Here is a 21,515-nt window from a genome sequence, read left to right on the forward strand (position 1 = left end):
TTCATTTATAGAGAACCCTGGAGCGAGAGGTGAGGAAATGTCAGGCCTTGATCCTTTGGACTGACTGTGATCGTGAAGGGGAGAACATTGGATTTGAAATCATTCATGTGTGTAAAGCAGGTTTGTGTCACTGGCGTGATGGCACACTTTGTTAGATCCTAGTAGCATGAAGTGTACATGTTCGATTCTGTAATAATTTAAGGATTTCATAGAAATTTCTGTTGCTTTTGTCCAATAGTTGGAAGAAAGGATTTGTTATTTCGCTCAACCTCCTCCAAGGGCACTGATGGGTAACCTAGGCTAGTGAGTCTCAATGGGCTGCAAGATTGAATTCAGGCTTGTTCACTAGCCTTGATCCTGTGAATAATGTTAAATACGTTTAATGCACACTGAATATTTCATAATGAGTTATAGAAAATGCTTAATCATTTATACATGAAAACTATCATCAACTTCAAAACCAACATTAACACTTTGGGAGCACATGGCTCACAGTCAGTGTTATGTGCAGTCAGCATGCACCTCACTTCATTTGTCCTTCCTTTACATGTACATCATTTCAGTTGTATCCCTAGGGAAAAAATGCAATAGAGATCAGTGGAATGTGGCAACTCTGCACATGGGCAATGGTCAACAAAATGTCTTGTGAATCTCAGGCTGCAGGTTGCCCACCACTGTTAGGGTTTCTACAGGTTAGGCAATGCCTAGAACTGGACAGCTTTCAAACCTCTGCTAACCCTACCCTGAACTGACCAGCACATATCAAGCAGGAGAACATGCCAGTTATATTTGTGACTAGAAGCTCAATAGTGTTGGTATTAATGATAGGACTGTACTATAAAGTTCTGTCGTCTGTTTTATGCTAATTGTCTCTGCATTTTATTTGGAAAATAATTGGTGAAGTCAGCATGTGTATTAAACATACACAGTTCATAAATGCAGACTATGAAGAGGAGGCACTTGGCCAAGTTCTAGTAGCCTCACTACTCTCCAGTGAGAGCAACATTACTTGGTATAGACCTGAGGGATGCAAATCACAATGAAGTGTGACCCTGAGTGCACAGTCAGCTTGTTGATGTGATCAAGGGTAGTATTACAATTTGAGTGTCCCTTGAAAAGTGGAGAAGACAGCCATCTGACCTGTGTAGGGAGATGTTGGCAGGCAGGAAGGATTTGATTTGGGTGAAGTTGTGCTGTTTGTAATTTTGAGTTTATTCTTTTGTTTGTTCTTTTGGAAGAGCTTGCAGGAAGACTTTGCTTTGTGTTTGTTAATGATGGTTATTCTGCCTTGGCAGTGAAGCCCAATCTACAGGTGCTGCGAGCACGATTTTCTGAGATTACACCTCACTCCATCAGACAAGCCTGTGAGAATCTGGTGGAACCTGATCAGAAAGTCAGCGATGCTGTTGATGTAAGACAGGAATTGGACCTGAGGATAGGTAAGATGTCCAAGGGCATTTGTTTTTTCTGTGCTTTCCATGTAAAAATAATTTGCAGTGGCTCTGACGTTTTCCACTTTATTTGTTTTGGTGATGTAAATGTTGAATTGTGGTCTGGAAATCTGGAGAACTCCCCTGTTAATGGACAGGTAGAGGGAATCAGTAAACTCCCAATATTATGCACTTGCCTCTGGAGTTAGCTTTGAACCCATGATCAATCAAGTATACCATCAACTGAGTCAAGATGTAACTGAAATTTGCCTTTGCAGTGCTGCTTAAATGGAGTTGTATAATTTTATCTGTATAGGTGCCTCATTCACTCGGTTTCAGACCTTGCGACTACAGAAAATATTCCCGAATGTGCTCTCAAATCAACTCATCAGCTATGGCAGCTGTCAGTTTCCTACGCTGGGGTTTGTGGTTGAGCGTTTCAAAGCAATCCAAGCTTTTATCCAAGAAACATTCTTTAAAATCAAAGGTATGATGCAGCTGTTGTTTTTTTTTGAACATTGTTTGAAATGTTTGTCAGTGGGTATCAACTGAGAGGGATCATGTTTTTGCACGTTGCCTGCCTGCACAATTGAATAGGCCCATGATGCCCACATACAAGAGATGATAATTTGGGGCTTGGTATGCAGAGAGTTGAGGTGCGTGTAAAATCTAACCCTAGAATGAGTCTCTGCCCCAAGGACAAAGGAAGAAAAGATAATGCTGATTCCCAGGAGCATAATATAATGGATTCTGTAGTAAAATATCACTATTGTGTGTTAGTTCTGTCAATTAAATAGTGGTCAGATATTTCAATAATTGGAGTCTAAACTTCTGGAAAAGTAATTATGGACCCATGCCCAAAATACAGTTTATCTGGATTCTGAAGAAATGGGTTACTGGATAAGCACCTTTTGGTGACAGGTGAATTTTTACAGAGTTCTCTTGTTCTTTTCAATTTTGGTAACATGGTACAGGTGATGAGTGTTTGTTTCTGGACATTCCAAATGTGCCAGACATCAATGGGGAGTTTTGTCTTTTCAGTTACCCATGAGTCCGAAGATGGAAATGTAGAATTTAACTGGAAAAGATATCGCCTCTTCAACCACACAGCATGCCTTGTACTTTATCAGATCTGCATGGAGGTGAACATATTCATTCTGATTATCCCGAATCCCTAAAATATTTCAAGTTGGGAGAGGATAGCAAAGTGGATTTAAAAATTGGTTGGGAGGGAGGGAATAGAGAGAAGTTGAAGATTATATATTTCACTGTGGTTGGAAATGGGTTGTGGTATCCCAAGGGAATACTTCTGTTCACTATTTGTGATTTGGATATAGTCCCAGTGAGCGTGAAGATGGTACAAACATAGGTAGAGTTAATTCTTTAGAAGAGTGAAGGAAGCTGTAAAGGGATAGTGATGATATTGAAGAATTGCCTAAAAAGTGCTGGATGAAATTCAATATGCTTGAGGGGAAAATAGATGCATTTTGGCTTTAAAAAAATTATCAGCTGTAATTGTCGTGTGAATAGAAGTAGGCTGAGTGTTGTGGGACTTTGGGGACAGGTTCATAGGATATTAAAGACTATAATATTGAAGCTCAAGTTGATATGGCTGTAGGAAAATTAAATACAGAAATTAAAATAGAATATACTGGAGATATTTTGCAGCTCAGGAGGTATGTTTTAGAGAGAGAAAAAGAGCTAATGTTTCAGCCCTGATCTTTCATCAGACTGGAAACCAAATGAAATTTTAGGTTTTATCTTGGAGGTACAGAGTATAAACGTGAAGACGTAATGATGAGCTTGTATTAGCGTTAATTAGACCTCTTTGTTAATCGGGTTCCACCTCATTGGAATGATATTAAGACTTGGCAGGGGGAAATGTACAGATTCATTAGAATGCTGCCTGAGGAAACACAAATAGGAAGATGTATTTGAATAATTGGTTCGTTTCTTGATAGAGCAACACAAATATAATAGACTGTTTAATATTCTGAAGGGATGGGACAGGGTAGATAAAAAAAACTTTCCTGTAATTAAATGCCCAGAATTAGAAGCTATAGATACAGGATTAAATGCAAGAGAACAGAGGGAAAAACACCTTTGCAGATGGTAGTGAAGCTGTGGAATTCACAATGTGATTGAGGCAGAAGCTCCAAATGCTCCAGATTAGTTTGGATAGGTGGATGAAGGAAAACTGGATCCAGAGAAATGGGAACAGGGTGTGTAAATTATATCCCCAGCCTCTGAGTGAAGCAGTTTTATGTGGTTGAACTTGTGGCGCTTGGGAAGCCTATTCTGCAGGGATGTGGGGATGTTGTGGTGTGAGTGCATTCCTGTTAATAAATAAGATTTCTCTCAGCCTGTCAACTGTTTGTTGCACAGGGTGTTATTTAAGAAAATTCAGAAAAAGATAATTAAAACCTCAGTATTGTAAAATTCCATTTGTTTTTATGAATGCTGTCTTGATATCCTTTATTTGCTGATCACAGGATCCAGTTGCAACTGTACTTGATGTTTTTACCAAACCAAAGAGCAAATGGAGACCTTTAGCTCTTGACACTGTGGTGTGTATCTAAATGTAGTTCACATTCTATTATAAAAAAAAAATTGCCTTTGTGATTATCAATTTTTAAAATGTGGGCCTGCTTCGAAAAGTGGTTGTGATGTGCTGCAGCAGCATGAGATTTAGATGTTTCTATTTTTAATTCTTCTATATTGAATGCTCTCATTCTGTGGTTTAAGGTTATTTATAATGGAATGCTACTTGCTTCTTTAGCTCAATGGGTTTATGGTGTGACATACAAATCAGGAAAATTCCAGCTTTGCTGCCCAGGTTGTGCAAGGCTGATCTCAGCCAGGCCGGTATATTTGCTTTTGTACGTCAGGGACTCTGATTGAAGTCCTTGGATGTTCAGTGAGAACTGGACACAATCTATATTTAATTTATTTATTAGTCACAAGTAGGCTTACATTCACACTCTAATGAAGTCGCTATGAATATCCCCAAGTTGCTACATTCTGGTGCCTGCTCGGGTGAACTGAGGGAGAATTTAACATGGCCAATGCACCTAACCTGCACATCTTTGGACTGTGGGAGGAAATCGGAGCACCCAGAAGAAACCCACGCAGACACAGGGAGAATGTGCAAACTCCACACAGACAGTGACTCAAGCCAGGAATTGAACCCAGGTCCTTGGTGCTGTGAGGCAGCAGTGCTAATCACTGTGCCACCATGCTGTCCTCCATGGCCAACACTGTTGAAGCTCATGTTTCAATATTGAGCATCGTGTATACATGGAGTTCAGCTGGAACATTAGGCTGCCGGGAAGTCAGTGACATTAGGAGGGAAGCACTTTGTGCTTCTCTGTACTGCAGATCCAGGAATAATGAAGCCAAATAGTTGCACCAGCTGACATAATCTGACTTCATAGAAGCAGCAGAAGCTGATGAACTCCCTGACCTTGGTGACTTCAGTACTACATGACACATTGCAGTTACTCACTAAATCTATTGAGGAACTGATGTTGTGGTGTCATCATTTTCAAGATTATAATGGAATTAATTTGAAACTCTATAATTGATGGTAAATATGATGACAGTACTCCCTGCCATTTTCTTCTCCTGTCCTAACAGTGTCAACTCTTATTGGAAAATGACTCCACAATCTTCCATAAATGTTAATCTTTATATGTGTCTATTGGCAGATTGTTCATCCATTGTGGTGGAACAGGTAACCACAACTAAGCCTGCCCCTGTCTCAGTACCCAAACTCTCCCAACACTGCAGAGAAATGGTTTATGATCAAGCCCCAAAACTCATGCGCTTTCCTTATCAAGCTTAAGCTAAAGTTTCAAGTTTGCTTATTAGTGTCATATAGGCTTACATTAACAATGTAATGAAGTTACTGTGGAAATCCCAAGTCGTCTGATGCCTGTTCAGGTACACTGAGGGAGAATTTAGTGTGGCCATCTAACCAGTATATCTTTTGGATTGTGGAAGGAAATCGGAATCCTTGGAGAAAACCCACGCAAAAATGGGGAGATCGTGCAGACTCTGCACAGACAGTCACCCAAGCCAGGAATCGAACTGGGTCCCTGACACTGTGAGGCAACAGTGCTAACCACTGTGCTGCCTAAAACCTTTATAAAATCATCAGAATTCTCAATGATTTCATCAGATTAAGAGTATAAAAAGCTTGGCGTGTGTTTTGTCCATTGCAATTTGAAATCTGAGTATCTGGAAACTCAAACAAAATGTGAGGCATCTGGCATTCATGATTGTTATGACTGTACAGACTGGCATAACACGTGGCAGACAGGGTGTTTTAACATTGACCCTGTACATTCTCTTAGTCTTTTAAATCTCTTTGTTTACTTTCCACAATCCTCCATTTGCTTCCAAGCTGCCTTTGCCTGTAGGAAGCTTTTTGTGGCCATTTACTACATTAAAGGTGCATGCAAGGATTGATTGTTAACAGGAAGTATTTGAACAATTTCAATAAGAATTGGCATTTGAATTTTTTAAAAAAAAGCAATTCTGTTTACAAAACAGGAATTGGAGAAGCTGGTTTCCAGGAAGCTGAAGATCAACGCAAAGGAGACAATGAGGATAGCGGAGAAGCTATATACACAAGGGTGAGGTTCAATGTGATTTTGCACTCTAGCTGTTTTTAGAGTGTATATTTTACTGTATGAGAAATCTTTACTTTTTTACTCAGTATTTGTAGCCTTCTGCAGTCTCAGTTCTCCCCTCAATCTCCCTTCCTTGGTCCTACTGTCTCCCCGCCTTTAAAATCTTTTCAAATGTTTCTTCCATTGTGTTTTTGATCATATTTCCTGACAGTCTATATTTGCTCAGCTTCTACTGAAGCATGTTGGGCCACTTGCTGCATTAAATGTACTGTATAAATATGAGCTGTGTGACTGGTGAGTCGTAGGAAGTAGAAAAATTAGTTCAGTTCATGCACATACTCACTTTTGATGTGAAATGCCTGGGTATGGATGATGGGTGAGGACTGGCTTGACTGTGCTGCTCTTACCCTTGTCATCGTACCATTTACGGAGACTTGCTGTTCAGGCTCATGCAAAGAGCAGGTAGTTTGGGTGAGATGCAGGGAGTTGCTGCCTGTTCCAACATGAATCTGTCCCTGGGACAGAAGGCAATTGAGATAGAATGGGATTGAAAATACTTGTGATGTGAAAGTTTGCAAGCTCAGTACATTGCTCCTCATTTCTATTTGTGCAGATACATTAGCTACCCTCGCACTGAAACCAACATCTTTCCCAAAGACCTGAACCTCTCCACGTTGGTGCAGCAGCAAACTGTGGACCCACACTGGGGAGCATTTGCTCAGGGAATTTTGGACAGAGGTGGACCAACACCCCGAAATGGAAGCAAATCAGACCAGGCCCATCCACCTATCCATCCAACTAAATACACGAATAACCTGCAGGTAATTACTCTGTCCTGTAATTGCTACCTTTAACATGCACTGTAATCTTGCTTTGCTTTTATTGTTTTATATCCTATCTTGGAAAACTTTGTTTGAAAGTGGTGAAAATTTTAATTCATTTCATCAAATTAGAAGTTTACATGGAAAGAAAATTATTACAGGAGAAGTCGTGGGTTATGAAGGGGTGGCAGGGACCACAGAACAAGTTGTTCCGAAGTTTAACAAATGAGCTGAATCAGAGGAAGTGGATCTATTTTTGATCTTTGCTTTGACAGATGTCTGTTACACAAAGGCTAACAGGGAGAGATTATAGAGAATATAATAATTGAATGCAAACACCAAGGCAGCCAACCACTCTATTTACTAAATTGAACTGTTTCTAAGGATAGTGATCTATCTGTTGTCACAGTCACATTGTGTTCAGGCATTGGGAGAGCACAGTCATGCAGAAAGATTGATTGGAAATGTAACACTGATGAAAGAGTAGAGGAGCTTAGTCTCTTCAGTCTTTACAGAAAGAGGGCCCACGTCATGATCCATAAAGTATTACAGAAACATCAAAATGTTCAACATAAGTTCGGTAGTGAGACTCGTGGAAATAAACTTGAATGAAATCTTTGAAGTAGTAAGGAAACATGTCTACACAAAGAATGATGAGTTGATAATCTGTTGTGCAAGGCAATGGGGAAAGTCATCAGGGTGTTCAAAATGTAATTGAATTTGTCTGGAGAGTTGGACTGTGTTTCAATCATAACCACACTGATGTGAAGTGCTTATGTCTTTGTACTGGCATTGAACTTGTGATGTGTAAATCTCTTCAGTTTGCCATGATTTGTGGCCCTCATGGTGTTGGCAGGATGGAGCAGAGCAGCTGCCCTTGAGATGAGGGTGTGATTCATTGGGGATAATCTGTGGCTGACCCTGAAGCATATGGGAGGTGGGGATTGCTAAACTGAGCATGGGCATGACCTGTGGCTAACCCTCGGGGTGGGGCAGGGGCTGACCCCTGGTACCCGTTTGGGCAGTGGGTGACTGACCCCTGGTCCGCGGAGTCTGGGGAGAGCCGAGTTGAGTTGTGACTGATCCATGTCCCTGGGAGATGCAGTTCTAAAATTGACCAATACTGCCATCTCAAATTTGAATGGCATATGTTGAAAGCCATTCTGTTTGGAATATTTAAAAATTTAGTATGTAAGTATATTGTACTTAGTGTAATATATATTTTTAATACATATTTAGATTTGCTAAACCTTTCCCTTTTTTTAGGGAAATGAACAGCGTGTTTATGAGTTCATTGTGCGTCATTTTCTGGCATGCTGCTCCCAGGATGCACAAGGACAGGAAACCACAGTGGAGATAGACATTGCAGGCGAGCTCTTTGCTGGTCATGGCCTAATGATTATTGCACGGAATTACCTGGAGGTTTATCCATATGACAAATGGAACACTAAGGTATTGTGTACAAACCAAAGTAAAGACATTTCTATTTGTTTTCCCATTTGCCCTGATGACAGCAGGAGATGGTTTATTATATTCCAGGTAGTTCTTTGGCTAGGATAAGTATTGCGTCGGGGACTAGAGCAAAATTGTAAAACTTGGTTAGCAAATTGAGCTCATGATTTGCATGTGTTGAATGTTTAATTTGTTGAGGGGTACGGCTGCTGGATATGGGATGTGCTCCTGCTCATGCTATGTTTGGACATCCTGTAATGTTGAACTGATGGATCTTTTGAAGTTTCTATATGTCTGGGCTGGGAAAATGTAACAGGATTGTTTCTAATTGCAAGTCCTTTTGCAGTACAAGAATGCTGCTGAAACCCATTGAAGGCTCACCCCCACAGAGAATTGTTTTTCTGGAAAGGAGAGAATAGCTGGTAAAAATAATTATTGAAACTTGGTGGGATTCCAGAGCTCATCCTGGTCTTCAGCCAAAGGGCATCTTGGAAGATTGGGGAAAACAAGTGATTGTTCTGGAGTTAATGTAGTTTACAGCCCAATGGCTGTAAATTGGGAGAGGGGAGTGTGCAGCAAGAACTGGGTGACCTTGTGCACCAGTCATTGAAGGTAAGCATGCAGGTGCAGCAGGCGGTAAAGAAGGCAAATGGCATTTTGGTCTTCATTGTGAGAGGTTTTGAGTACAGCAGTAGGGATGTGTTGTTGCAACTGTACAGGGCCTTGGTGAGACCACACCTAGAATATTGTGTGCAGTTTTGGTCTCCTTTTCAGAGACAGGACGTTCTTGCTCTCAAGGGAATGCAGCAAAGGTTTACCAGGCTGATTCTGGGGATGGAGGGACTGATGTATAAGGAGAGATTGATTAAGTTAGGATTATTTTTGCTGGAGTTCAGACAGATGAGGGGGTATCTCATAGAGACTTATAAAATTCTGACAGGTCGAAACAGGATAGATGCAGGGAGGATGTCTCTGATTGTGGGGGAGTCCTGAACCAGGGGTCACAGTCTGAGGATTCAGGGTAGCCCACTGAGGATGGAGGTGAGGAGACATTTCTTCACCTAAAGAGCGGTGAGCTTATGGAATTCAGGAAGTAGTTAATGCCAAAACATTGAATGCATTCAAGAGGTGACTGGATATAGCACCTGGGGCAAATGAGATCAAAGGTTATGGGGGAAAAAGCAGGATTAAGCTATTGAGTTGGATGATCAGCAGTGATCATAATGAATGACACAGCAAACTGGAAGGGCCAAATGGCCTCCTCCTACTCCATCTTCTATGTTTAAAGTGATGGACTCTCTGTTCCAGGTTATACCCGTGTATGAGAGGGGCAAGAAGTTCCAGCCCACTACGATTGAGATGGTCGATGGAGAGACGAGTCCACCGCAACTCCTAACTGAGGCTGATCTTATTGCTCTGATGGAGAAGCATGGCATAGGTTAGTTTGAAGCCTGAGGTTTCTTTTATTAAGGAGCCTCTAAAGGCTCAGCAGTTGAATGCCCTACCTTGGTGTGATGCTGAATCGTGTCAAATCTTCGATTTGATGCCTGTTTTGCAGAATTAAATACTGTCTGCTGCTGTTAGGGCTCGCAAAGCAATTCCTACTCTTCCACTTCCTCCTGACGGCGTTGACATATGTGGGCATTGAGTGAAGCCAGTTTCAAGGGTAAAATGTGGTTCTCCTCACTCAGCTTTGATGTAGAGGTTTTTCTGTATTTTGCCGGAATGGGATATAATTTCATTTGTTTTAAATAAATGAGATTTGTTTCAGTCCACATCTGGGTGGATTAGAAATACTACCCGAATCTGTCGCCTCAGGTGAGTCCTCTTTTTTCCGAATTCAGTCTGTGAAGCACATTCTAGACAGGAGATATTAACCTCCTCATGCCAAAATGGTTTTTATTCAGTATGCCCAGTCGAGGATTTAGCTAAATATTTAGTTCCTTCAGCTCCCAACAATGAAGGAAATTTCTTATTCAAGGTGGTAGCTTTGACTGGCAGCTTAATTAACCAATCCAAAACAATACAGAATTGAGGGAGAGGTCAGAGGCCAGCCTTTCCTTTTCTGTCTCTGGAAATGTAAGATAAAACAAGATCTGGAACAGCAAGAGAGAGGTTTTTCTTCTAGTAAGCCACAGACCAACTTGAGAATGCACTTCACCTGTTAAGTGGAAAAACTAGTGTCAGCCAGTTGAGAGACAGCTAATTTGTCAATTGAGTTTGGCTCATCAGTACGTATGAATTAGGAGCAGGAGTGGACCCCTGAGGTGTCAAGCCTGCTGTGCCAGTCAGTCAGATTATGGCTGATCTAATTGTAACTTTAATTCCACAATCCCATTTTTCCTTGATAATCTTTCACCCCCTTGCTTGTCAAGAATCTATCTAGCCCTGCCTTAAAATATTCAAAGACGTTACTTACGCCAAAGACACTCAACCCTCAGAGAAATTCTTCTCATCTGTTCTAAATGGACGACCCCTTATATTTAAATAGTGATCCCTAATTCTAGATTCGTTCACAAGAGGAAACATCCTTTCCATATCCACCCTGTCATGACCCTTCAGGATCTTGCATGTTTTAATCAAGTCACCCCTTACTCTCCTAAACTCTAGCAGAGACAAGCCTATCCTGTCCAACTTTTCTTCGTAAGGCAACCCTTCATTACAGGTATTAGTCCAGTAAATCTTCAAACCGCTTCTAGTGCATTTAAACTTTCCTTAAATAAGGAGACCAGGACTGTACACAGTAGTCCAGATGTGGCCTCACCAATGCCCTGAAGGAACAAAGGAGAATTTTTTCTTATTTTCCAAGGTACGACAAGCCATAAGAAATAGATACATTTTTACTTCTTCTGTATTAATGTGTTTTGTGCCAACTAAACCAATTTATTGGCGAATGGTTGGTCTGCAGTTACCAGAGTGACATATGTTTCTTGTTTTGAAAAGGGAAAAGAGTGCATGTGGCAGTGTGTGTGTGAGGTCAGAGTGTCAGTATATATCACAAAAGGTTACCACAATTTCTGCATTGTTTAATTAGATATTGAGCAGTAAAGATGCACTTTGGGGTCATAAGGGCCATGACTTTGCTTATGGGAGTGACTGGTGACACTGAACTGAAGAATATCCAGTGTTGCTCAACGCAGAGGATATTCCTTGCTAAGGGTTACACCAGTAGAGGCTTGGGTTTAGCTTCTATATTTGGATTCACCTTGAACCCTGTTGGTGGTCCCCTTTCTCCACCTCCCCCCCCCCCCCCCCCCCCCAATGATGGGGCAGCCTTGGCAGGGCAAAGGTTTCCTCCGTGTCCTAGAGATCGAGCATGTGTGTGACGGAATACATTCAAGCTAGTACTGTAGGGCTATATTGCCACTGATATGTATATTTGTTTCCTCTCAGGAACTGATGCCACTCACGCGGAACACATTGAAACTATCAAATCCCGCATGTATGTGGGCTTGACGCCGGATCAAAGATTCCTTCCGGGAGAATTAGGAATGGGTCTGGTTGAAGGTGACAGCAAAAGTTCTAAAAGATTTTTTTTAAATGAATGGAACATTTTATTTATCTGAAATCATTCTCTGCAGCATATATTGATGTAATTATAAATCTAGCTTCTTCGCTCACTAAGCTCTAACCTGGTTTTCCTTAGTGAAGTTAAATTAATTAGTAAACTGCATTGTCGAGGTGAATGATAATTGAGTTGGTGGCGGGGGGAGGGGTGGGAAACAAGTCAGCTTTCGCCAGTTAGGCACAATCTTTGGATTGTATTTAAAATCAGTAAAGAATCCAAGAAAACACATGCAGGGAATCTGCTATCCTAGACAGTCATTAACACAGAATCAAATCAGGAAAGGGAAAAAATATCTATTTAGGGTTATAGTTGAAGGCAATGGAACTGGGAAGATTATAAAACGTCAGAGCAGCAGTAGGCCATTCAGCCCATCGAGTCTGATCCGCCATTCAATGGAATCATGACTGATCTGAAATGGTAATCTTCAACTTCACTTTGCTACCTTATCCCCATAACCCCTGATTCTTTACTGATTAAAAATCTGCCTATCTCAGTTTTGAACGTACTTAACAGTCCAGCTTCTACAGTAAAGAAATTGCATTAGGCTGTCAGGGTGTAACCTTGGGCGAGGAAGGAAAGATTGTTTCCAGACAAAGGTACCTGATCCTGCAACTGACAAACCTATTTATCTCCCCACCCCCAAATAATGGGCACGGGGATTTGAACTCTTGTTCCTGTCAGAGAAATTCACAGCTTGTGTATTGCAGACACTCTTGCTTAATCCACACAGATAAATGCTGACACCCTTAGCTCATTGTATCAAGGTTTGAATATCTGGATTGGTAACTGCTTGTGCATCTGCTGCAGGATATGACTCCATGGGATATGAGATGTCTAAGCCAGATCTACGAGCTGAGCTCGAGGCAGATTTGAAGCTGGTTTGCGAGGGCAAAAAGGACAAGTTTAGTGTGCTGCATCAGCAAGTTCAGAAATACAAGCAAGTGTTCATCGAAGCAGTGGCAAAGGCAAAGAAGTGAGTGTGTTTTAAATTACTCATTCTTGGGGTATGGAAAACATTGGCATAGCTGGCATTTATTGCCCATGCCTATTTGTGCAGTAACATTAGATACAGCTGAGTGTCTTGTTTGGCCACTTCAGAGCACAGTTAAGAGTCCAACAAACTGGTGTCACATCTTGGCCCTGAACAGGAAAGGAGGGCAGGTTTCCTTCCCTAAAGGACATGAGTGAACCAGTTGGGTTTTTATGATAATCTCACAGGTTTAGGATCACTTCTATTGAGACCCATTTTTCATTTATTTTGTGTTGTACCTTCTCAACCTGCCCTGGTAGGACTTGTTCTTGAATTCTGTAAATTATTCGTCCACACTTCTGAGGGTTGTAAAATAACTTTTGGAGCGTTTTATTTTGAGCTCTGTGCCAGTGAAGCACAGACACTAAGCACTTGGTGATGTGTTTTTGACAGATTGGATGAGGCTCTATCCCACTACTTCGGGGATGTGACTGAAATTGCACAGTCTGAGGAGTTCCCAGTGGAGATTTCAGAACCTGTTAGAAAATGTCCTCAGTGTGGTCGGGACATGGTTCTCAAACCAAAGAAACATGGAGGGTAAGTATATCCTTATACACAGTAGGCTATTCTGCTTCTTGACCCTGTTCTGCCATTCAGTTAGATTACAGCTGATTCTTGTCTCAACTCCATTTTACCTTTGCTCCATATCCCTTGACACACTTTACCCAACAAAAATTCTCCTGCTCACCCCCATCCCTGTTACTGGGGTGCCCTTCTGCTGCCACTTGGTGGCGATCTTCTCTTCAAGCCCTGCAAATATTCCTTTTGGAACATATGCAATATTACATCCTCTCATGGATTCATCACCCGTTTAGGAAGTCCTTGAACGATATTTTCTTAAACTCCCACTTATACTGTAGATCACCCCACCCTTCCAGAAGATTAAAATATCCTACATTTGTACCATGCCATAGCACTAAGTTCTGTTTGCTCCTTCCCTCTGTTTTTATTCTCTGATGCCTTTGAACATTTTCTTGCCGTTGGTTCCACTAATTTCAGTAATGAGGATAGATTGAGAGGCTGGGACTTTTTTCCTTGGAGAGAAGAAGGCTGAGAGGAGATTTGATAGATGTTCTAATTCATGAGGGGGCTGAATAGATTAGATCAGAAGAAATTGTTTCTCCTCGTAATCTGATCAAGAACAAGAGGGCATAGATTTAAGCTGATTTACAAAAGCAGCAAAGGTGATGTGAAGAAATTTTTTTTCACACAATGAGCGGTTCAGGTCTGGAATGCACTGCCTGGAAATGTAGGAGGCAGGTTCATTTGAGGCATACAAGAGGATATTTGATAATTACTTGAATAGAAACAATATGCAGGGGTACAGGGAAAAAGCAGGGGAATGGCACTAAGGCATAATGTTTTTTGGAGAGCTTCTGTGCTGTAACAGTTATGTAATCTGTCAATTCCAGTCCCATCTTCAGCAGTGTGTGAATCTTTCCTGGTAAACAATGTGAATCTCTCGGTTGTATTTGTTCAAGGATTTAACTCCATTAATGCTCTTTTTGTAATTTACTTCATAAACCTCTCTGCATTTCTTCATTTCCATTAAAATGCTCCTTAAAATTTATATTTAAAACCATTTTTGTCAGTTGCACTCATGCCTCATTACGTGGCTTGGTGCCAAATGTGTCAGTTACTCCCATAAAATGTCTTACTCCATTCAACTTGCTATATGAATATAGATGTGGGTGTGGTTGGCAAGACTTACTTCCAACGCTTGTCCCTCATTGCACAAGTGAGGATCATGGTGAGTTGCATTGGTGTTACTGCCACTGACTACTTTGTTCTTGTTCATTGCAGGTTTTACCTTTCGTGTACAGGGTACCCAAACTGCAAGTCTGCAGTTTGGTTTCCTGACTCTGTTCTAGGGGTCAGCAGAGATGAGAGTGTGTGTCCCACATGTAAACCACACCCTGTTCACAAGTAAGGACTAAGGCAGTAAAATATATACCCAACAAATCTTAATTTTATTAGTTTTGAGAAAGTTGTCACTTTATTTATTTTGAACTTTCAGGTTAAAGTTCAAGTTCAAACAAGGCAGTGTGCCTCCACTGGTTCCCCTGGAGTTTGTTGGTTGTATTGGGGGGTGTGATGAAATGCTAAGAGAGATCCTGGAACTGAGGTATTTACGAGGAACGCCACAATCAAATAACCAAACTGCCAACCGTGTGCCACAGAGCAGATCAGAGAATCGGTCTTTCGGGGATCACAGGAACACTCTACCCAAGGTGTCTGTGAGGCCAGTGTCCAGGACTGTCCCTCCACAGATGGCAACTGATAATGTAGTTGTGTGTAACTGTGGCCAGGACGCGCTTTTACTGACCGTTCGGAAGGAGGGCCCGAACCAGGGACGGAGGTTTTATAAGTGCAACGTTGGCAGCTGCAACTTCTTCCTGTGGGCTGACCAGGATGCGGGTGTCTCGGGTCGTGGAGGATTAGTCGGTAGGGGCAGTGCGGCCCCTAGTACAGGAGGCTTCCATCGAGCTGGAAGCAATGGAACATCAAGTGGAGGACAAGCAATGTGCACATGCAATCAGTTAGCAGTGACACGCACAGTGCAGAAAGACGGACCTAACAAGGGACGGACATTCCATACGTGCTCCAAGCCCAGGGAGCAACAGTGTGGCTTCTTCCAGTGGGCTGATGAGTGTGTCCCACCAGGTACGTGTAACTGGACCACAAGTCAGGAATGTCCTCAATTTCCTTATCAATTATTGATCACCCTGCCCATTGGCAAATTGTAGCTCTCTAACTTATTTCTGAAATCCTATAGTCTGTGATGTGGTTTGAAATGTGTGTGGATAATGTATGATTTCATTTGCATCGTGTGTATACATGAGGAAGAGAGAGAGTTATTTCGAGTCATAGAAGATTTATAGAAGAGGGTAGGTGACTACTAAAATCCCTCATTAATCATTTAGGATTTAGTCCTGTTGCTTATTGTGCTGAGCTTGGCTATTGGCCTGGCTGTGAGGAGAGCTGAGAGCATTGAAAGGTGCCACCAATTAGGTATCTGGAAACCATTGCTTAGTTTGCTGTGTGAAGTGAATGACTGCATCACTATGAAATGTTTTTAAATCATTCACAGGAGGCATTTGTGGTATCCAAAGCTTCCAATCTAATACTATTTTCTCCAATCTCAGGGGTGGCAAATAAACGGCCGGATGGAAACTCCTCCAGAAATGGTCCGACTGCGAAGAAGCCACGATCCTGCGGGCTGTGTCACCAGCCAGGACACACTAGGACAAAGTGCCCCCAAAACCGGTGATTCTTACCCCAGTGCTGACATTTGGTGATAAACTGGAAAACTAATTGCAGAGAAAGCTGTAGGCTTCACTATTCTCTAGCATTTCCTGCCAAAACCAACGGAAGCCCTTGCAAAGAACTCTGTGCTGCCAGCCTTCATGTAGAGCAGAGAGCATCAATCCTGGTTTCACTAGTAGAGACTTTCATTTATACAGTGCCTGGTGATAAGTTGCTGAAGCACAGCCATTTTGGTAGTGTCAGGATGGATGTGTGGTGTGAGATAATGGTTGTATTGTGCTGCATTTCCAGTTGAATTGTCTGGAAACAATATGGGCCTGTTACTAAACTCAGTCATTAGGAGCTTGCGATTCAAATTTCCATCTGTGCATTTTATTTCTACACATGGTATTGCTGATTTAGTGAATCAAACCATTCTGGAGATGTTGTATTTTACAATCTGAAGGGTTGGGGGGAGGTTGGTGGAGGAGGGTGATGGGTGGATCAGGATTAATGGGGAACAATATATTTTATTCTGGTCCCTTTGTCTGAATTTTAACAGGTGTTGGCTGTGCAGAGACTGATGTTTTGATTTCAGCTGAAATCAGTGTGACAGTTCACACTGAGATAGGGTAATGTTCAGGTGTGTTGCAGGGTTATCTTTCAGTTTAAGTTCCAGTTTGTATTTTACAGTTAGGCACTGGTTAGCACTGCTGCCTTACAGCGCCAGGGACCTGGGTTCGATTCCTGGCTTGGATCACCTATCTGTGTGGAGTTTGCACATTCTCCCCTTGTCTGCGTGGGTTTCTTCTCTCAGTCCAAAGATATGTGGGTTGATTGGCCATACTAAATTGCTCCTTAATATCAAGGGGACTAGCTAGGTTAAATGCATGGGGCTATGGGGATTGGACCTGAGTGGAATTGTGGTTGGTGCGGACTCGATGGGCTGAATGGCCTCCTTCTGTACTGTAGGATTCTATGATTTTAACTCACCTGCAGGTATCAGCCATATTTCTGGGGTAGGCTGGCTATTAATACATCGCTGTACTACTATGGGTTCCTTTTCACATCATGCACAAATAGTTTATAACTAAGGATTAAGTTATAGGCAGTATCGTTACTGATTTTGGTGTAGTGCAAGTATGGAACTTGCCTTCGATATTTCCTTGGCATGAGAAAAATAACACATATTCCAAATTCCAGTTGTGGCTTGGCGGAGTGTTCCTGTTATATAACATGCGTTTCATTTCTGATGGGTACAACTCTGTCACTATATAACATTGGAGTTCAGTTCTGGTTGAAAAAAACCACTGGGACACTGTCACTGTTTAACAGCGGGATACAGCTCTATCTGTCACTGTCCTGTATAACACTGATATATAGTCCTGATGGGTACTGTTCTGCTACTGTAGAACACCAGGGTACAGTGCTGGTAGGCATTGGTTTCATTTAACCTGTGGGTGTGCAGTACAGGATTAATGACTATTGTGATGTGTTAATTATACCCAGTAATAGTATTTTCCTGGCTCTGCTAGGTGTTTGTATGTGTTTTATTATGCTGATTCTATATTTTTACAATGTTCATTTCTGTGTTAGGTTTCTTTCCATGTTAATGTGCTGCTGTTTGTCCACAGAACTGGCTGTTGGAAGCTGTGACTGGCTCTTCAGGGATCTGACTTGGGTCCTGAGCTCTCGATGATGACCTGTAAATGTTAAGATGTCAGCATTCCAAAGCCAGGTGTATCTCGTGCAGCTGTCACTTAACTAGACTTATTCTGTCCTAAACATTTTGGTAGAGTACTCTTGAATTATAGGAATAATTAAATATTGAAAATCAGTTGGATTTTAATACTGAACTGCTGCTTTGATATTTTTAAAATTTGAATGTTATAAATCACATTCATTTTCCAAGTGATTGGTTTATTTTCAAGACATTTAATCTGGAAGTGTAATGTCCCAAGGATATTACTGATAAACTACCTGTCTCACATGTTTAGCATATGTTTCTCTTCCAGTGTACAACACTGGCTGAAGAAGTTAAATAAATTTGTAATCCATGTCATTGTATCAGCTATCCCAACTTTTCATAAGAATAGGAAGAAGTCATTCAGCTCCTGCAACCTGCTTTACCTTTTGATAAGATCTCCACATTAAGTATTTACTCATCTTGCATATTAACACTTTCAGCAGGAGAACACCTTTGACCCACCTAGTCTACCTATTTGCAACATTTCCTTGGTGCATTTGTAATAGCCTTGAACCTAACTTGTAGTTCCTTCCAATCCTGCTACTATTGCTAGTAATTCAAACACCTTTTTAATTGTACAGAAACAAAAGGAGTGTGAAGAATAATTGGCAAAACAGAACTCAAGTTGTGCATTACCTTGATTTGTTTGCAGATTAGTATCATAGATCTTGATTCTTTTCAGAATTCTTTTTACAGTAAGGACAGTTTGATTTTGGAGCTGATTCTATAAAATAGAACAGATCAGCTTTTTGTAACATTTCCCTGATAATAAATCAGCTCATAGCTTTTATCTCTGACAAAATGAATCTTATTTTGGTTATTTATTCATAATCGCTCTATTTATCTACAACATTGGCTTTTATTGCAACAGATTTGCCCTATTTGGTCTTTTTGGTCATTTAATAGGTCAGCCATGATCACATTGAATGGTGGGACATCATGATGGGTTGAGTGCCTCCTATTGTTCCTGTGGTCTTAAAAATGATTCTTGCAAGAATCATCAATTTTCTTTCTTCTGACATTAATTAGTAGCCTTCTCTGGAACAGGCTGACCTATTACATGGTGGTCTTATCTGGCAAACTTTGGATGTAGTGTTCTATTATCACTTCGTGTTGACTGAATAATTTGTGATCACTGGCATTCATTTATTCTGTTCCTGGAAAAATAGATTTCATTCAGGATGAAGCCCCTCATCTCAGAACAGGTGATATCTAATAGAATACAAACTGTAGGGCAAAGTAGGAACATTGTTGTGAGGGAGAATGTCCATTGGTGAGAACAGAAGCACTGCTGTAAGGGGTTGTCCGTTAGCCAAAGCTAAATTATCTGTTTATGCCAAGGTCTATTAGTTGACTGAACTCCTTCGAGTCTTGTCCCAAGATTGTGGTCAGATACAGTCTAAAAGGACTGAAAAGGACAAGCAATGTCCTGGAAACACAATTCTGACAGACATACATAGCCATTTCCTTGATTGTTGCTGCAATGCCAATCCCGGAATTTCTTCCTAACACCACACCTTTGTAGCATGAAATGTAATGGGTCAAGGAGTAAACCTCACCACCACCATCTTAAAAGGTGGGCAATAAATGCTAGCCTTGCTAGTGACATCAACATTCCAGGAACAGGTTTAACACAAGTTGCACTGCAGGCCAAAAACAGACTTGTATCAATTATAGTTTATTGATGAATGACATTAATTGTGCACTTTAATGTTTTGCACAGAGGCCACTGTTTATCACTGGTAATTGTCAATTAGGATGGCAATCAAAAATAAATTTAATGAAAGTGTCCCCTTTTAAGAGGAAAGTTAAATTGTTGTTTTGTTTGCCTACAATGCATGGTAGCTTCTCTTTGTGTCCATTTGTGTAAATTTTCAGTGGCCTTTCTGTCCCCTGCAAACTCCCTAAGGAACAAGCACATTGTATTGGGACACTTTTTCCAATCAACTCGTACAGATCTGCTGTTGCTCATGGTTAATTCACAAGTTTCCATTTTGTAAGGAAGGACAACTGTTATGTAATTTATGTATTTCACAGTGGAACTGTGAATTTCAACCCAGATTATTATAAATAAAAATGGTTTGATTTTATTATTGTCACATGTATTAGCATACAGTGAAAAGTATTGTTTCTTGCACTCTATACAGACAAAGCATACCGTTCATTGAGGAGACGATGCAGAGTGTAGTGCTAGAGTCATAGCTAGGGCGTAGGGAAAGAATTAAAACATTGTTAGAGAGTTTGTGTTAGAATGAAGTTTGGGAAGCATAGAACGAGAGTAAAAGATAGAATTTGAAGATATGCTGGGCATAGTTTGCAAGAAGTTACCTTGCTCTGGTGCCATCTTCAAAAAAAATGTGGTCACTCATATTTTGTCCAGGAATGTTATTGTATGAAGTATGTTTGTTTAGTTGCAAAATAATGGACATATTAAAAGAATGAGCCAGTGGCTTACAGTGCAGCCCTACTGTTCGTTTAAAGAAACACCTGCCTCCATCAGTTATCAATATTAAACAAACTATCCACTACTGCACTGGAATGAAACACCTTATTTATAAATTAAGAAAATATTTATGATTTAATCTGGGAGTCCACTTTCCCTGTTACTTGCTCCCCAACAGAAGTAACAGCAACAGTTTCAAATGCAAAAGCTACCTTGCTGATCTATTTTAGCTTCGTGATGTTGGTTATGTTGTCACCATCAGGACACATTAGAAGGCTTGTCCTTGGACTATTGGGCGGAACAATCACTTGGCCAGTGTCTCGTTACTGCTATAATAAAACCAAAATACTGTGGATGCTGGAATCTGCAACAGAGCTCTGACAAAGGGTCATCCAGACTCGAAATATTGGCTCTATTCTCTCTCCACAGATGCTGTCAGACCTGCTGAGATTTTCCAGCATTTTTGTTTTTGTGTCCAATTACTGCTGTTGGAATATGGCTGAGAATCATGGTGGAAAATTATAGAAATGGGCTGTCATATCTGTGATTACATTCATCTCATTTTCTCAACTCGGGAAAACAGTTTGGTTAGAGTGCAGGTCACACAACTGTATCGTCCTATGCAGTAACAACTTTAGGAAGACAAAAATTTGATGTGTAGGGAAGAATAACTATCCTGTGGATAAGGGGGATTAGAATTGTAAAAGTTCTTGAGCAGAGCTTTTTAATTCATTCCTGCAATGTGGGAATCACTGGCAAGGCCTGAATTTATTGCCCATTCTTAATCATTCTTGAGAAGGTGGTGGTGAGCTGCCTTCATGAATGCTGAATCAATTTGATTGATGCTAATTCAACTTTGATTGTGGTTTGCTACAACCGAGTGCATCACTAGGCCATTTCAGTTTGGAGTCAGCCACAATTCTGTGGATCTGGAGTCAATTGGGAAGACAGCAAATTTCCTCCCCTGAAGTGCACTAGTCATAGAATCACTAGTAAAACTGATCACTATCTTTTCTGGTTTTATTTAACTGGATCGTTAAAGTCTCCATTTGTTTTAATTTGAACTTACATCTCTGGACCATTAGTCAGCCTCTAGATTACTCATCCAGCAACATAATTACCACAGCGACTGTCCCTCAATTGA

At 41.0% G+C, this 21,515-nt stretch overlaps 1 protein-coding gene across 3 annotated transcripts in view; it reads left to right on the forward strand.

The window, feature by feature from the left end:
* The window catches only part of top3a (DNA topoisomerase III alpha), a 32,542-nt gene extending 13,812 nt beyond the window's left edge, over positions 1-18,730 (forward strand). Inside the window, exons 5-20 of one of the 3 annotated variants that reach the window (XM_080206614.1) lie at positions 12-120; positions 1,296-1,439; positions 1,747-1,917; positions 2,472-2,572; positions 3,923-3,997; positions 5,985-6,067; positions 6,678-6,885; positions 8,152-8,337; positions 9,646-9,775; positions 11,731-11,844; positions 12,713-12,878; positions 13,329-13,472; positions 14,739-14,861; positions 14,953-15,599; positions 16,082-16,202; positions 17,816-18,730. In XM_080206614.1, the coding sequence (XP_080062740.1) occupies positions 12-120; positions 1,296-1,439; positions 1,747-1,917; positions 2,472-2,572; positions 3,923-3,997; positions 5,985-6,067; positions 6,678-6,885; positions 8,152-8,337; positions 9,646-9,775; positions 11,731-11,844; positions 12,713-12,878; positions 13,329-13,472; positions 14,739-14,861; positions 14,953-15,599; positions 16,082-16,202; positions 17,816-17,837 (2,544 nt within the window). In that variant the 3' untranslated portion in view covers positions 17,838-18,730. Of the gene's footprint in view, positions 1-11; positions 121-1,295; positions 1,440-1,746; positions 1,918-2,471; positions 2,573-3,922; positions 3,998-5,984; positions 6,068-6,677; positions 6,886-8,151; positions 8,338-9,645; positions 9,776-11,730; positions 11,845-12,712; positions 12,879-13,328; positions 13,473-14,738; positions 14,862-14,952; positions 15,630-16,081 lie in introns of all 3 variants that reach the window. The other 2 variants (XM_080206616.1, XM_080206615.1) reach the window with 2 other exon arrangements.
* Positions 18,731-21,515: the final 2,785 nt, after the last annotated feature.

The sequence above is a fragment of the Carcharhinus amblyrhynchos genome, chromosome 18, assembly GCF_965287045.1.
Source record: "Carcharhinus amblyrhynchos chromosome 18, sCarAmb.v2.hapA, whole genome shotgun sequence".
In the NCBI taxonomy this organism is placed as follows: Eukaryota; Metazoa; Chordata; class Chondrichthyes; order Carcharhiniformes; family Carcharhinidae; genus Carcharhinus; species Carcharhinus amblyrhynchos.